Here is a 15,536-nt window from a genome sequence, read left to right on the forward strand (position 1 = left end):
CTTAGCATATGCTCCATATTTATGATTCAGACATGAAAGTGGTATTAATTTTTTTTCTTTTGGAACGCTCAACAAGAAAGCAAATTAGGGTTTGAATTATTCCTTAAAGTAGAGAGGTAGAGTGGAGAGGTCCATAGAATGTTTAACCTAGAATTGCTTACCCTCTGAGAAACTGTTAGTCTCTATCAAAAAGTGAAAATACACCTGGATATGTGTTGTTTTATCAAATGAATCATCAGTACATCCTAGAATCACCTGTTCTCATGGGAGTTGGTGAAGTTAAGCTAGGATTCCACTAACGAACTGAATGTTCATAGATAGATAGATAGACGTACTGAATTGATTCCAGACTGGGAAATTCTATCGTTACAGCAGCATAAATAAAATAAATACACAGTCCTGGTATCTGGGTTTGGGGTCCAGTGTCACATCTTGGCATGGCACACCAGAGGAAATCCATTTAGCTACCTGGTTGCCCCATCATGACTCTGATGTCACAGTGCTTGTGTGTTATTTCCAGGTGGATGAAGGGGGCATCAAAGCCCTGCTGGCAGACTCATGGACCACCTTCATGAAGGCCCGGGTGATGTGTGGAGCAGGAAACACTCAGCAGCAGTACAACAACATGAAGCAGGCGGTGGTGCTGACAGCACAGGACAGGAGGGCCGGTGTCCTGTATGGCCTGTTTTCCAATGCATGGTGAGCTGAGTCCTGATAAACACGTTACTACCTCCACATTTGAATTGGCTTAAGAGAGAGAGAGAGAGAGAGTTAGTTGTATGATTATATTTTATTTCAGGAATTTTGAGGTATAAAACTAAGAAAGAACAAAAAAATGTTCTGTGTTGCATGAAGATGAAATCTTTCTATGAGGATAACTCATAAAGGTCTCCATGAGGTCTCTACACAGAGATTTATATGGAAATGAAAACAAACATAAAGGAAAAAGCTATGCAAAAGCATCCGTGCAACCCCTGTGCTCGAGAATCAGTTTGACAGGTTTCTGTGTGATGCTTTGGTAGTGTTTGATGCTTAACGACATGGACTTAACATGATTCATGGGTAATAAAATCCCTCAGGTTCTACATCATTTCCTTTGCTTTTGGAATCATGCTTGTAAAAAACTAGCAGTTATACAGTTCTAGGTTTGGGCCATGTAGTTAACATGGTGTATGAGGAATCAGACAATGTGGTGATGAAAGGTCGAGGCAGCCTTACATTTACCCCAAAACATTTATAGCAATATATTGTTTTATATTATATGAATGATTGATGAATTATTGAGAATGACTTGACATAAAAGCACATTTAGTATCAAAAGTAACTTCATAGCTACTAGGCTAATTTTAGTATTTTACTCTAAACATCTGTGACTACAGATGAAACCTGATTGGAAACATGACAATTTATTGCTTTTCCCTGAAAAATTCTGGATTTTGTCTGAGCTGAAGCCAAACCAGGCAAAGCTTTGTCATGATTCTTGAATGGGTAGATATTTGCAGTATTTTCTAACTTGATCTGTTTTAATGAAACTCTTTTTTGTGGGAATTCTACGGTGTAATTTTGTTCGAAGGACAAGGATGTATAAGTGTATGGAGGTACTCAGAGGATCCTGAAGTAAAAAGAGTGTAAAGGGTGAAGGGTGTAAAGAACTGTTCAGTACTGTAGAACCGCTGAGGAGAACAAACACAATCCAGGACATTATATTGGTTTAATACTCAGAGTGACATTGGCTTATATTAGGAAATTCAGAGAATCACTTCAGTCAGGTTCAGTGAAAACAGAACATGCAATGAAACAAAGTGATGCTAAAATAAATAATACAAAGCTAAGGAATAACACTGTAACGAACACTCATCCACCCACACAGCAGTACATACCACATACCAGTTTCTCATTATATCAGATTTTGAAGCAAAGTGTCTTGTCAGTGTTAGTTCTATTTCATTTTAACTGCAACTCCTGTGTGGGAACAGGAATCTGCCAAAGAATTTTTCACAAAATATATATAATACATGTTCCAGCGAAATCAGCGGTCACACATAGTGGACATATTGTGGTTTAATTTTCTTGTAAGATTTTGCTGAACAAACAAATGATAAATACATACATACATACATACATACATACATACATACATGCCAGTTTTCAATGGTATTACATGCATGCACTTAGTTCAGAAAATACATGTGTGTTGCATACTTCATGATACAACTGCACATCTGTCGTGGCAGTTGCAGTTGCAGAGGTATTATGAGAATGAATTAGTACAATGCCATGAACATTGAAATGAACAATGTATCACCGGTGAGCATTAAAGTAAAAAGAGGAAAATATATACCTCTTGGCCCAACAGCCAGGTGACAGTTACAGCCTCATCAGATAGAAAAATGGCTAGCTTGGTTACTGCTAACTAATCACCATCCAACAACGGCAATACTCATTTCAGCATGTTCACAGATCTTATAAAAGGCAGGTCTGAACAGAGCCTGAACCTGGAGCAGTGGTTCTCTCAAAAATGCACTGTGGATTACTGGATAGTTTTCAAAAGAGACAAAAGAATCTCTTGAATTTAACAGTTCACAAATGTAAGAACTATTCATTGGTGACAGGGTTAGGGTTAGGGTTAGGGTTAGGGTTAGGGTTAGGCAAGTAGACATGCCTCAGAACAAGTCAGGGATTATAGATTAGTTACTGTTTAAGGGCTCTGGGCTGGTTGAGAATTGTTTAGGTGTTCTCATAACCACTTACTCTTCTTTTGGTGGATTTAATGTAATTCCTCCTCTCTGTCTTTGTCCAGGGGCAGAACAGTGATTTGTGCTTACTCTATTGAAGATATTGACCAGGCTTTCTCTACATCTAAACTAAAGGGCTACAGCAGTCCACTCACTGGCAGTCGCCCCGGGATGGTAAGAAAAACCAACAAGATTTGTCTCTTTTGTCGCACCAATCTGAAAACACAGCACTGGAAAAAATTTGCAAAATGCCTTCATTTCAGAGGTGAAAAGATTAAAGTGCTATTTTTGAAAGGCACGAGTTAATAAAAGAGAAGCAATTTTAAAGTCTTTGTCCAAGGGCATTGTGTTTACTCAAGAGCCCTGAATCAATGACATCACTTCTCTTCTCAGTGTATCCGCAAAAACTCGACAGCAGGAGGTCAGAATGACATCAAAAACCTCGGGGTGATCAGATACCACCCTGAAATTGAGGATGTGATTCGGCCTGTCGGTGTGGCTCCACTTGACCTGCCCACAGATGACCAAATCACACACACTGCGGCAGACATTGTCCTGGCGCTCAACGATGAGCATTACAGCGTCCTGTACCTCGGAACAGGTATGTATGCATGGGTGTGTGTGTGTGTTGAAGCATTAGCAAGCAACAGTCCCCTCTTTCTGTTTTGTGTATTGACGCAATCAGGCAGATTCCATTTGTATGGAACCCTCCACTTCCAAGTCCCCCCAGACTGAGCTACTGCTGTAGCAGTAACCCCTCAACCTTCACTCAGTCCTGACTGCAGCCTTAATCAAAACCCCATTGTAAGGCCACGTAAAACAGAAAAACAGATCATCATGACATATTATTGCCTTAAAAAGTTGCTTCAACTAAAGTTGAATGAACACTAGCTTTTTAACACATCAGAGGAGCATTATCATCCCACTGGGGACAAGCTCTAGAACAATGGTCCCCAAGGTCTTGGTATTAAAAAAAACAACCCCAGCTCTTTAGCTCCAAGATGTTGCGTTTTCACCCTCAGGAGGTTGCTGACTTTGTCTGCTGTTTGGTGCTGGGCAGGTGTAGTGTACAGTTGGTTTATCAGAGCTTTTTGCTTTGAGTGGCACTCTCAAAGCTCTCCCTTTCATTCTGTTTGACAGCATCTCTTGTCATAAGTGGTAATTGCAGGTGTGTTTGGACCTCACTCTGATACGGATCCAAACAGCGTCCTCTCAGATGGTTTGGACTGAACATCGAATTAGTTAATTTTTCTCTGGATTTTCACTTGTTTCTAAAGTTTCGTCATCTGTAGTCATCAATCTTCTCTGTTTTTGTTTGTAACCGTTTGCTCCCAGTGCTAACAGAGAGCAGGGAAAGCAGTACCCTGCTTCCGCCTACACTCTCTGGCAGACCAACCACTGCTTGGTGATGGATGCCACTTGGGATTTTTTCCAGGAATGTCGACTCGACACCTAGTTCATGATACCAAAGACTTCTGCTTTCATCATTGCGCCAACCACAATTGTGTCAATTATTTGAGTGGAAATCTTCGGGATTCGTACTTTAAAAGAGCTGCCTGCTGCCTGCACAACCAGACATGAAATGTGCTGCAGAACCATTACTATGAGCTCAAGAGAGGCTTAAAAGCTCTGGAGGGCTGAAAGGGTGATTTCTGTAGGTCTGACCACATGACAGCTGTTTTTACAATTCACAGCTGACTCATTTTTAGCATAAAAGATACTGATTGATGCTGTTTTAAGAGAATGTGTTTACAACCTGTGTGATGAGTTAACCTCTCATGTCACTTGCACTAGTAGACTCCATTGTATACTGTTGCCATGATACAGATCTAAGAAATGTTTTCGTTAGAACAACCAAAAGATGTGATGATTTCTTAAAGTGTGACCCATTTTTGTACGTCCTGTGTTGTCGTGCTCATGTATGTGCGCCTACGTTGTTTCTGTTTGTAGGTTATTCTGGAAATATGCATGAATAGAGAGAGCAGAAATGCTTTTCTGTGCAAGACACATTGCAAACACAGTATTTGCTCTTATATATCAGAGCAAGTGAGTGATAAAAGCCGAGTTTTTACCATTTCAGCAGCTCAAGCAGGATTAGAAAATTAAATAAATAAATAAAAGAGACATCACTGGAATTTAGTAAGTACTTTTACACAGCGCCAAAAAATAAAATATACAGCCGAAGCATAGGCTTAAAATTTTCATTCAAGCACTGTATAGTGTGGAAAATTGACACAAGGTCAAAATCTATTCAAACGATTCCTGGCCTTCACACGACGTGTTTCCATTTGATCAAAGCAGCAAAGCTGAGGCGCTGCTGTTGTCCATGGCAGTGACTCCAAAAATTGCCTTGTGCCTCAGGGAGATTACTATGGCAACCATCACAAGTCATACGCTGGTGTGTGTGTGTGTGTATACAAGTGTCTCATCACATCACACTTAAGTTCACTGAAAGATGAGCAAGCATTGTCTTTCCGAGCACAATCTCTGACTCCTGCAGTGGACATGCGCTTGTCATTCATTTCTGGGTTGGGTCTAAAAGTAGCATATAGAAAACAATGTAGTGTTAAAAAAGAAGGGATGATGGCCTCTAGCTGTGGGCTTTACTAACTGTGTCAGTAATAGGAGGGAAAGGATGGAGAGCTATGAACAGCCATGGGTCTCTAAGCTGGCCTAAAAAGAAACTAGAGCAGTGTGAGTGGCGCTGCTGTTCCACACTGATTAAATCTTTCCTGTTTTTTATTTTTTCTGTTGTCAAGACCAGGCGCTGGCATGTGAAAGAACATGTGTTGGCTGCCACTGCTGAATATTTCTGCTCTTGTGATTTGTAAAAAGAAACGTAACAGCCTTGGTCGGCTCTTTTCTGGATTCCGGTTTTAACATATTCCTTTTCACCCCTGTTCAATATTGCATTACCTTCACTTCAGGGCGTCAGCTATTAATATTCACAGGCTTGTAACAACTCAGGCTCATCAATCTGCATAATTAATTTCAAACATCCTTGTATCTCAACAAATAATGGAGAGAGGCTCCCTTCTTAAAATAATCCAATCTTGTGGGTGAGTGAAGAAGACGGACATCTCATCCTGATGGATAGTTGCATTAGAGCAGTCTAAACCAATCAGGAGAGTAGACGTGGTGAGTGAGCCACCTCTGCACCAGTGACAGTGAAATTAAAGCAGATGCATTTTGGGTAGCCCCAGTACATCAGTCTTCCCTGGTAATGGAAAATCCAATAAATATTCTCCAGAAAGAAGAGCAGTGAGACACAAACTCACACCGCTAATCTTTGTGCAGGAAAAAGCAATGGCTGATATTAGTGTGGCGTCCTGGAGAGCAAATATCACTCGGAGCATTCAAACAAGAAATATCTTTGAAGGGAATGAGATCGCCCTCAGTAGGGAAGACCAGTTAAAGCCTCAATTCACATCTAATCCCTTTAGTGCACCTGGTGGATTTTCCTGTTTGGTTCAGTTCATTTAGTCTGGTGAATCAAATTCAGACCAAACAGTCACATGGAGTCACACTGGTGCGATTGTTTGTGGTGACAATGCAAAGCAGACCAGCCACAGATTGATGTGATGGTCAATATGTGACACGTGCACTGATGGCACGGCTTATAGGCCTTTAATTCAATGAGATCACAAAATAGACACTGTAAATGTTAAAGCAAGGAACAAATACGTTGTGAGATGCAGTTAGACAAGCACATAGTTATTCCTTTATTTAAACAGGTGGTCTCACTGACGTCAATACCTCTCCTTCAAGAGAGACCTGTGTGCAAGAGTAAACATGCACCGTATAAGCCTAGAAAGAGAAATTCCCAAGGACATCGTACAATTCTAAATAACTGACATTAGTTCCACATTAAAGGAAACAATATCAGGAACAAGGTGCTTTATTTCCAGAGTTTGTAGCCTATTCCATTTGTAAATTCTATGTGTAAAGTATATGCCAAAAAGTCAAATTTAAAAGCCCCTTAAAAATGAATGCAATTCAGTTTCAAAATCATATATTAAAAGTTTGGGTGTTTGAACCATAGCAGTGCTATGGAGCCGTTTCATTGCGAGGTTTTTTTGTTTTGCTTTATTTTTGTCTGAGCCAATCAAAGCACCCTTTGGCTGCTCAACCCTCAAACACAAGTAGAGTGACCAGACTGTGGGTGCCATGCACAAGGGCACCTTGATGGTGGCTGTTATGAAAGTGGATAACATTACTCATCTGATTTCCCCACCCACAGAAGCACACATCTTGTTTATTCCAGTCACAGCCGTCTGGCAAAGAGATGTGTTTGGATGCTACGAATTGACTTAATAATGTTGACCTAGACCAGTCTGACAGTTCACACAGCCTGAGTTAGCTAAAAAAGCTTATCTCCGCTCTCCACAACCTATCTAACTAGTCTCTGTGGGACTTCCCCTGTAAGATGCAGGCTGAGAGAGCACTGCAGGATTTGACAAAGTGAATCTATTTGTCTTTTGATCACCAACCAACAAATACAGAATTTATACATAATAATAACCAGCTACTTGAATGTGTCATCTTGAAAACACAGAAGACAAGAACGTTCACTGCGAGCAGCTGCACAACTACTTTTCTTCTCACATAACAGACTCAAGGTAATGCTGTGGTAATGCTGCACACTCAAATATGTTTTTTGGCTCCTCAAAAGTGATGGTGATCTGATCTCACACTCAAAAGGATCTGATTATTTTGTACCATCTCTGATAAATGACCGTTGGTCAGAAGTGTCCAGCTGATTTTACAGCCACGAACACAGCTGAGAGGTGTATTTAAAATTGGAGTTGCATCTTGAGCAGCTGAGGACCTGGTCCAAAAGCAATTTAAACTAATCCAAGGCAGTGACAAATTGAACACCTAATAACATTCATTGCCTACATTTTTACTTCTGACTACACTGACTTCTATATCTTCCCACACACAGTCAGGATAAGGGAAGATTGAGATTATGGCAAATAACCTAAAGTCAGTGTATGGCTGAGGTTAGGCAACAAAAACACTTCATTAATGTTAGAGAGATATTGTATTTAAGGAAGCTATAGTGGGCAGATGCTTGTCCATCTAAAAAAAAATGCAATAAACCCTCAAACATTGCAGCCTATTGCCAGATAAAATGCATACAGCAGAAATAATAATGTGTATTTTCAAACACAAAAAATGGAAAAACAAACGTCTGTAGCTAGCCGTTAGCTATATTGGTCTGTGGAAACATTATTGTTTTATGCTCAGAGTACAATTTAATAATAAATCCAATATGTCTGATGTCTCAGCCTGTGGTGTTTGTGGATGAAGAAAAGTCAGGTGTCAAATCAGGAGAAGCCTAAATTGATGAAATCACTGATTCACTAGGCAGAATTGCAAGACAGTTGGCTCTGCTGACAGGGGCTAGCTAGACACATTGCACAACCTGTGGTCAGCCATTGTTCAAAGGTTCAACAGCCATCTGACTGTAGTCTGATATTCTGTCAAGGCCCCAAAAAGTCTGCAATAAGCTGCAGAGGAGGTATGAAAGGTTATAGACCTTTGAGAGCCAGAGAAGAACTAGAGCAGTTAGTCTCTGAGGCTGCTGACTCTTGGAAATGGAACAAAAGAACAGGCAGTAGTGAAAGATTTCCTTCCTTTCAGTAACTCACTGACAGATTGATCACCAGAAGACGTAAAGCTGCTTGGGCCATTTCAGTCATGGAGGCAATACAGCAGAAAGCTCCTCTCAGGAACGGGAGAAAGGTCAGAGCCATACATTTGTTTCAAGTTTGACTTTATGTTTGAGATCAGAGGCTATTTCCTTTTCAAACAGTGTGACATTCAGTGTGGCAGTAGCTTAAAGGTAGGCCAAGGTGGGAAAAATAAGTGTTGAGGAAGCGAATGACCGTAGAGGTGTAGTAGAGGTTCGACCTTAGAGAGAAGAGAAACAGACCTTGTTAGCAAAAGAAGGTGAGAATCTTCAGACCAGTTAGACAATTGTGTATATTAGCTGTTGGCTTTCTGTCCAATATGCATATTTTTTAGATAATGGCTATATGAACGTATAGATATAAAAGGTAGTGGTGGAGGTGTTTACTGTGAAAGAAAGTGTGTACTCAGCAAACTCTTCCTGGATAAATATAACTAAAAAAACAGATTCTCTCAGCAGATGCTGCCTGAGTTCAGCATTGTGTCCCTTTTCCCCCTCAGAATGATTTGCTGCTATTTCTGTGCTGATACAAAGTTTTGATAAAAGAGCTGAAAATAGCTGTAGACAGGATCAAAGAATCATATGAGAATAAAAGTGGATAAAATGGGGGATGTTATCTTTGACTACAGAGAAAAAAAGATTTGAAGTTTGTGAAAAAGAGACAAGACAGTTTCAGGACAAAAGAAGTCTAAGTGACGGCAAGAACCAGCTGCCTAATTACAAATGAAAAAGTGCCTCACAGAGGGAGCATTCAGGAAATGAAGATGTGAGATAAAAAGGTATCACTGCAATCACATTTTCACAGTTGGGGAAGGTGAAACAATCCTCGACGAGACAAAAGACAAACCACGTTAGAACGCCTTCCTGCAGGGGCGCTTTTAAATCTGTTGTTTGGAAAGTAAGAAACAGTGAATCAGTTAGAGTTCATTTGAATAGTGAGGAAGAACACTTTCACTGGCTTTCAGTCCAATATAATATCCCCACACTCAGCACCAACAACGGTGCAAGGTGATAAAGAAATACTGACCAGAGCACCCTGTGAACCGTCTGTGCTAGTGATGGTGGTGAAAGAGCTTTTTGCTCAATAGCCTGTTGAGACACAGCTGCCCAGCCCTCTGCTTGGACATAGTTGTTTTCTATGCAGGCACACTTCCTGGCCCAAGGTTTGATTGACACAACATAAAGCAGGAAACCGTAGAACTTAAGGTCTTGAGATGAGATTTAGACACAGGAGCCCGCCTAAGATTCTTCATCACATCAGTTGCATCAGTGCTGTCGTGTTCCATATTTAGGAACATTTGTAATGAACTAGCACAAACCAGAATAGCTGCCTGTTTTGCCCAGTTTGTAATCCAGACGTGCCGTAGAGTCACGTCGTTTCCAAAATAACTAATAATTCAACTTTGGTTATGAGAAATCACTTTTTCCATAATTAGTATGTAATGTAAGATGGTAACTTATTTGCTGTTGCCAGAAGCCAAACGTGATTCCCACTGATAAATACAGGGAGTTCTTCAGAGTTCAACCTCTTACTGTACCTTCACACTGGCACTAGCAGGCTGAGTAAAAGACACCTTCTATTGTGTTACTGTATCCAGAACTGTGGTTTTGGCTCCATCCAGTAAGGTTAAACTAGTACAGTTACACTAGTTCTCTTTCCAGAAAAGCTCTGCCTTCACCCAAACATCAAATCTTGTAAAGCTCTAACCCTGCAGCCTTCCTTAAGAGTGGAAACTGTCCAAGTCAAATCGATGTATTTTTGAAACATAACTTGGGTTCAACCAATTCAGAAAAAAAAGAGACAACCAGAATGCACAAATTTTAACACGTAACATCAAGGATGTTCCTTTCTTTTTTTGTATGTGTGCACTTGCAGATTTGTTGAGAAGACTGCAGACCTGTGATTCATCCCTCCCCTTCATTTACAATGTCTTCTCAATCTTTATGTCTACAGAACAAGGCAAAGTTCTCAAAGTTCTTCACACCAGCGAGGGAGTCTTCATCATATCTCAGTACTCTCTGTTTCACAATGAAGGCCCCGTTCTAAATATGGCCATCGACTCCCAAAAGGTATGAGGAATAATGGTATAGTGTGTGGTAGAGGATGATTTCTGTTGCATTCCTGCTTTCACCATAAATAATACATCAGAGCTGGGAAAGGCTGCACGCTCCCCTGCAGACATGTGAGGAAAATGTATTATACTGCAGCTGTATGTGGTAGCAATAAGGTGACCAGGCTTCGCTTTCAATACGATTGTTTTTAGAATTCATTGCCAGACCGTTAAATCAGAGACACTTTGTCTTCTCATTAAGCTACATCGCCACCATCATCTACTCTGCATCATTTCAAAGCAAACTAAACTTAGAATTGGATTTTTGTTTGAGGCATTTTCAAAAGAAATATATAGAAAAATGCCTGAAAGGTTGTGATAACTGAAAAAACAGGATTTGTATATTTCATTTGGCATTTCAGATTTCTTTCTGAGAAAAAGTCTCATGATCAGGAATTGTCTCTTCATTATTTTATTACAGTAAGCAATTTCTTCAAAATTAAAAAAAAAAGATGTTGCCTATAGCCCTGCATAAATGAATAATGCTACATGGATAGGTAAGTATTTTTAATCTTTCAGTTTGGACTATACTCACCTCTGTAAAATACTGTAAATTCCTCAATTTGGGTTTTCATTTGAAGGTTTTACTCTCCCATGTTGGTTTGAAAGTTGCTTCAGAGGCTCAACTACACAAAAAAGGATTTCAAAGACAGTGACTGCCTGTACTAGGTGCTGTTACTGAATCAAAAAAAAGACTGAATCTATTGCATTGTTTCCTCCTCAGGGGCACCTGTATGTTGGTACAGCGATGGAGGTCCAGCGACTGCCACTGGCTGACTGCAGTCGCTATGGCGACACATGCAGGGAGTGCATACTTTCCCGGGATCCATACTGCGGCTGGGACAGGGCCAGGAGGAAGTGCATCGCCATCCCTCCTGGATACAACACCACGACTGGGTATGAGACGATATGATGTCACTGCTGCAGAGCTATTGCTTCTTTTTACACGAGCCAACAAGAGAGGAGAGAGCAACTTCAAACGCACTCTATCTGCACCGCCAGATCTAACTCATAAAACATCTGCAATTAAAGAAATAATGCCTTATCTTCTGACTGACAGTCAGTAGCTATGAGGTGATGAAACTTGCTTTAACTATGAAGAAACTACAGCTCAAAGGAAAGCATGGTGTCCAAAAGTGCATGTTGAACTAATATTGCCTTTCTCTTGTTTGTAAATTGCTTTGGCTTGAATGGACCATGTGCATTTCCAATTTGAACAGAGAATATAAAAATCAATCGTGCATTGTAATAAGCTGCTGAGGCCTTTCTCCTCTCTCTCCTGACGTTGGTGAATCATTTGTCTCTGCATGTTTTAATCTGCAAGTAACAGCAGGTTGATATAGAGGCTCATAAACCATTTGTGAAATTATTTAATGCTCCTAATTTGTCCTCTCTATTATTTTCCAACAGGGCACTAATTCAGAATCTGGACCATTCCAACTCTTCTATTTGTGGGGAAGCTGCTGGTGAGCCTTATCTGCACTCTCGCACTCTCTCTGTATCTTAATTAAACCAAAATAGGAACCTCTCTGCGCAGCTACAGTAAAAAGATGATTATCATATAATTGAGCAGAGTCCAAAAACCCTCAGGGAGAGCTTTTTTTTCTTGCATCAAGGCTTGCCCTGTTTCAAAGCTCAAAACCCAGTTCTAACCCCGAATAATCGTGACAATTACTCCCCTCTGAAGGGAAGGCTATCTCCTCAAGTGATTAGATTTTAACACTGCATTCATTTCTAGTTGTGTCAGTAGAGCCACGAGCCCTGCCCGTGGATACAAGGACAAGTTTCAATCTGTGTCCCCAGGACGTAACACTTAAAAACGATCTTTAACTGATGCTTCAGAGGAGACATTATACAAAACACTGCAAACTTTCCTACAATACGTGCATTTAAAACGTCATAATTTCTAGGTTAAAATAAGACAATAGATATGGATCAAAATCCTCCTAAGTGTTTAGTTTTCAGTTCAGAAAAACACAGATGAGGATGCTTTGCTAAGCCAGCACCATTTTTTCAATGCAATTTGTCTTTGATTTCAGACTGAAGTAGACAGAACAAGGTTTCTCATTTTAAGTTGGAGACCGTCATTTTTTCCTGCTGGAATGTCAATATGTATATTAGCTGTTGCTAGCTTGCAAGCTAGCTAAATAACTCAATTAAATTGAGGCTTGATTAAAAACTCTTTATAGATAAACTACTGTTCTTACTCAGCAGTGTAAGTAAAGATACAGGTCCCAGCAATGTCATCTGTTAATCTTCTAAGTAGAATTAAAGGAGCAGCATTGTTCCTGTATTCAGCTTATTTGCCTTTGTAGCATTGCAGTACTGCAATATTAGAGGGAAAAATGTAATATAACATTAAAATACATAATAAAGTGCATAGATAAACACCACAAAAGGTAGATTTACGCAGAGTGGGCCAGAACAATCTGGAACGGCATTCTGGCACCTTCCATTCCACCACTTTAAGGTTACACTGGTCACAGGCTGTCTGGGGCTCAGTCAGTGCTTGCAGAGCTGGTCTTATTAGCGTTGCTCTAACTAATAGCCGCACACAGTCACAGTCACAGTCAACATGCTTTGACATGCAGTCAACAGAGTTTAGACTTTTACTGTAAAATAAAAGTCCCCACAGATTTGATGCAGCCCAGGACTCTGCTGCTTCATTCCAAAAGATTTGACTGGATAAACTTGTAATCTTTGTGTGTTACAGCTTATCTATCTGATGTGCAGAAAAGCACTGAATGTCATTTACCATTAAATCCTCTCTGATCCCGTCGCACTGATGGGACAACTAGCAATTATTAATGATTAATGAAGTAACTGTTGTTAAGTAACTATTCTGAGATTGGAGATGTTAGAGATGTGAGCGATATTGCCCCACATTACAAATCCCACTATAACCCTGGAATCTACACCATCTGTGGCTGGTGTTACATGGACAGCTGTGCACTGGAGGTGTCAATCCTAAATAGGGAGGTACACCGGTACAGAGAAGACATGTGGAAAACTGTTCTCTGTTTTGCTAAAAAATTATTATTTAATGTTGTGAAGTCAATCACATTCACAGTTCTTATTAATCATCAGAGTACAAACAAGTATTTTTATTTATAGAAGGACCCTCCTTAGGGCCCATGTATTTTATGTTGATAATGTACTTATTGGTGCTTGTTCTCAAATTAATTGGCAACTCATGAAATAACCACAAACCAACTGACACATAATGAATTTGGAGACTTTGGGCCCCTGAAGATCTGAGGCCCCGAGGCAGTTGCCTGCTTTACCAGGTTGGTAATTCAACCTTGGCAAAAATCTACAAAACAATCGGTGCTCAGAGCAGCAAATGTAAAATGACTAATGGGTTATATAAGGTGTTCACAAAGAAAAGTATAATTAACAATTACAATTGCAATATGAAATGATTAATTTTGGTATGAAATGTTTTCTTTCTGCAGCTCTGAAGCAGCGTCGAACTTCTCCCAAAGAAGTTTATGTGCTGTCCAACACTTCTGTCTTTCTGCCTTGCCCTGTGCGCTCCTTCCACGCCACCTACCGCTGGGAGAAGGACAATTGCGTCATGAACTATCCCTGCCTCTTCGCCAGGGACTTCTGCGTCCTGGGGCCCCTTGTTGATACGCCCCTGAAGGAGGGTGTATTCCGCTGCATGGCCACCGAGGACGGATTCAAGGTGGAGGTTATCTCCTTCAGGCTGGTGAACAACGGCATGCTCCTGGCCGCGTCCCTGGCTTCCACTTTGGGGCTGTCGCTCCTGCTTGCCGTGGGTACCCTGTGGTTCCATTAACTGCAGCTAACACTAATGCTAACCCCTCATCCTTACTGGCTCCCAATGACAGGAAAGACAAGGAGCCGCTGTTAGGGGGTTAGGTTCGCAGAGCACTGACGTACATGGTTGGCTTAGATGGTGAGAATTCACCTCTTGTCAAAATCAAGTTTTAGGGAAAGTCCAGAAAATGTCAGTTGAATGAGTATGAGAATTCTGTATTTCTTGCATAAAGCAACATGTCTGCAGCTGAAGCTGTCTTAGTAAGATCAGATCTGGAAACTATATTTATTAACATTCAGAATAAGTGACTAGGAGTTACTGTCCATGAATTGACATGTCTTGCGAGTTTCATTTAACCATAATAAGCTGCTTTGCGAACCTTTCCTCTCTGACTTATGAAGATAAACATATCGTATGAGTGGGGCAAAAAACACCGATACCAGGCCAATTCTTTTTACCATATCTCTACTTAATTTGAAATTGACATGATTGTGCTTATTTGTGACTATGTAAACCTTTAATGCCACTCTTAAATCATTCATCTTGTTAAAGTTCACTGGTATAGCTCATTAGTAATTAGAAAAATGTCTGGTATTGAGATTTAAAAAGCCTTAACACATCTGGGACATAAACTCCTAAGCACAATTTTTGCAGTTGAGGCAGAATACTGCAGACTCAGTTGGACTTGGCGCTATAATTAGTGCAGCTGAGTCTAACAACATCGCTGGGAGGAAGTGTCAGCTTTTTGACAGGAAGTAGGCGGATGGGCAAGGGCTCATTCTCGAACATCACTGTGTCTCAGCACCTCCTCCTCAGACGAGGCAGATTCTTGCATCTTTTTATCAGATGGTATCAGACATCGTTATTACGCCTTGTTCACAGCTTTGTCCGTTGTTTTTCTTTTTACATACCATCGTCTTTCCTCCTCCCCAGAGCATCAGAAACAAAACACTCGCTCCTACAGATTGTGAAAAACACGACTTCGCCTACAGCTCCTTTTGAAAAACACTACTTAATATTAGCAGTCGGGAGCAAACCGCCCTCTGAAGGTTCTAATCATAAAATCATTAAGTAATTAAATTCATCTCTATCAATCAACCTAAAAGTTTAAATTCTGGATATTTTATGCCGTTTATTGTGGAGAGACGGAGGTTGCAAGTTTTGTGAAACAGCAGTGATCTTTTGGCTAATTCTACGTATATCATTCATGA

General features: G+C 40.4%; 1 protein-coding gene across 1 annotated transcript in view; it reads left to right on the plus strand.

The window, feature by feature from the left end:
- LOC139204931 (semaphorin-7A) overlaps positions 1-14,343 on the plus strand; it is a 32,321-nt gene extending 17,978 nt beyond the window's left edge. Inside the window, exons 8-14 of the mRNA XM_070834964.1 lie at positions 521-699; positions 2,801-2,909; positions 3,129-3,336; positions 10,385-10,500; positions 11,266-11,438; positions 11,952-12,007; positions 13,997-14,343. Of these exons, the coding sequence (XP_070691065.1) occupies positions 521-699; positions 2,801-2,909; positions 3,129-3,336; positions 10,385-10,500; positions 11,266-11,438; positions 11,952-12,007; positions 13,997-14,343 (1,188 nt within the window). The remainder of the gene's footprint in view (positions 1-520; positions 700-2,800; positions 2,910-3,128; positions 3,337-10,384; positions 10,501-11,265; positions 11,439-11,951; positions 12,008-13,996) is intronic.
- Positions 14,344-15,536: the final 1,193 nt, after the last annotated feature.

Source organism: Pempheris klunzingeri, chromosome 8 (assembly GCF_042242105.1).
Source record: "Pempheris klunzingeri isolate RE-2024b chromosome 8, fPemKlu1.hap1, whole genome shotgun sequence".
NCBI lineage: Eukaryota > Metazoa > Chordata > Actinopteri > Acropomatiformes > Pempheridae > Pempheris > Pempheris klunzingeri.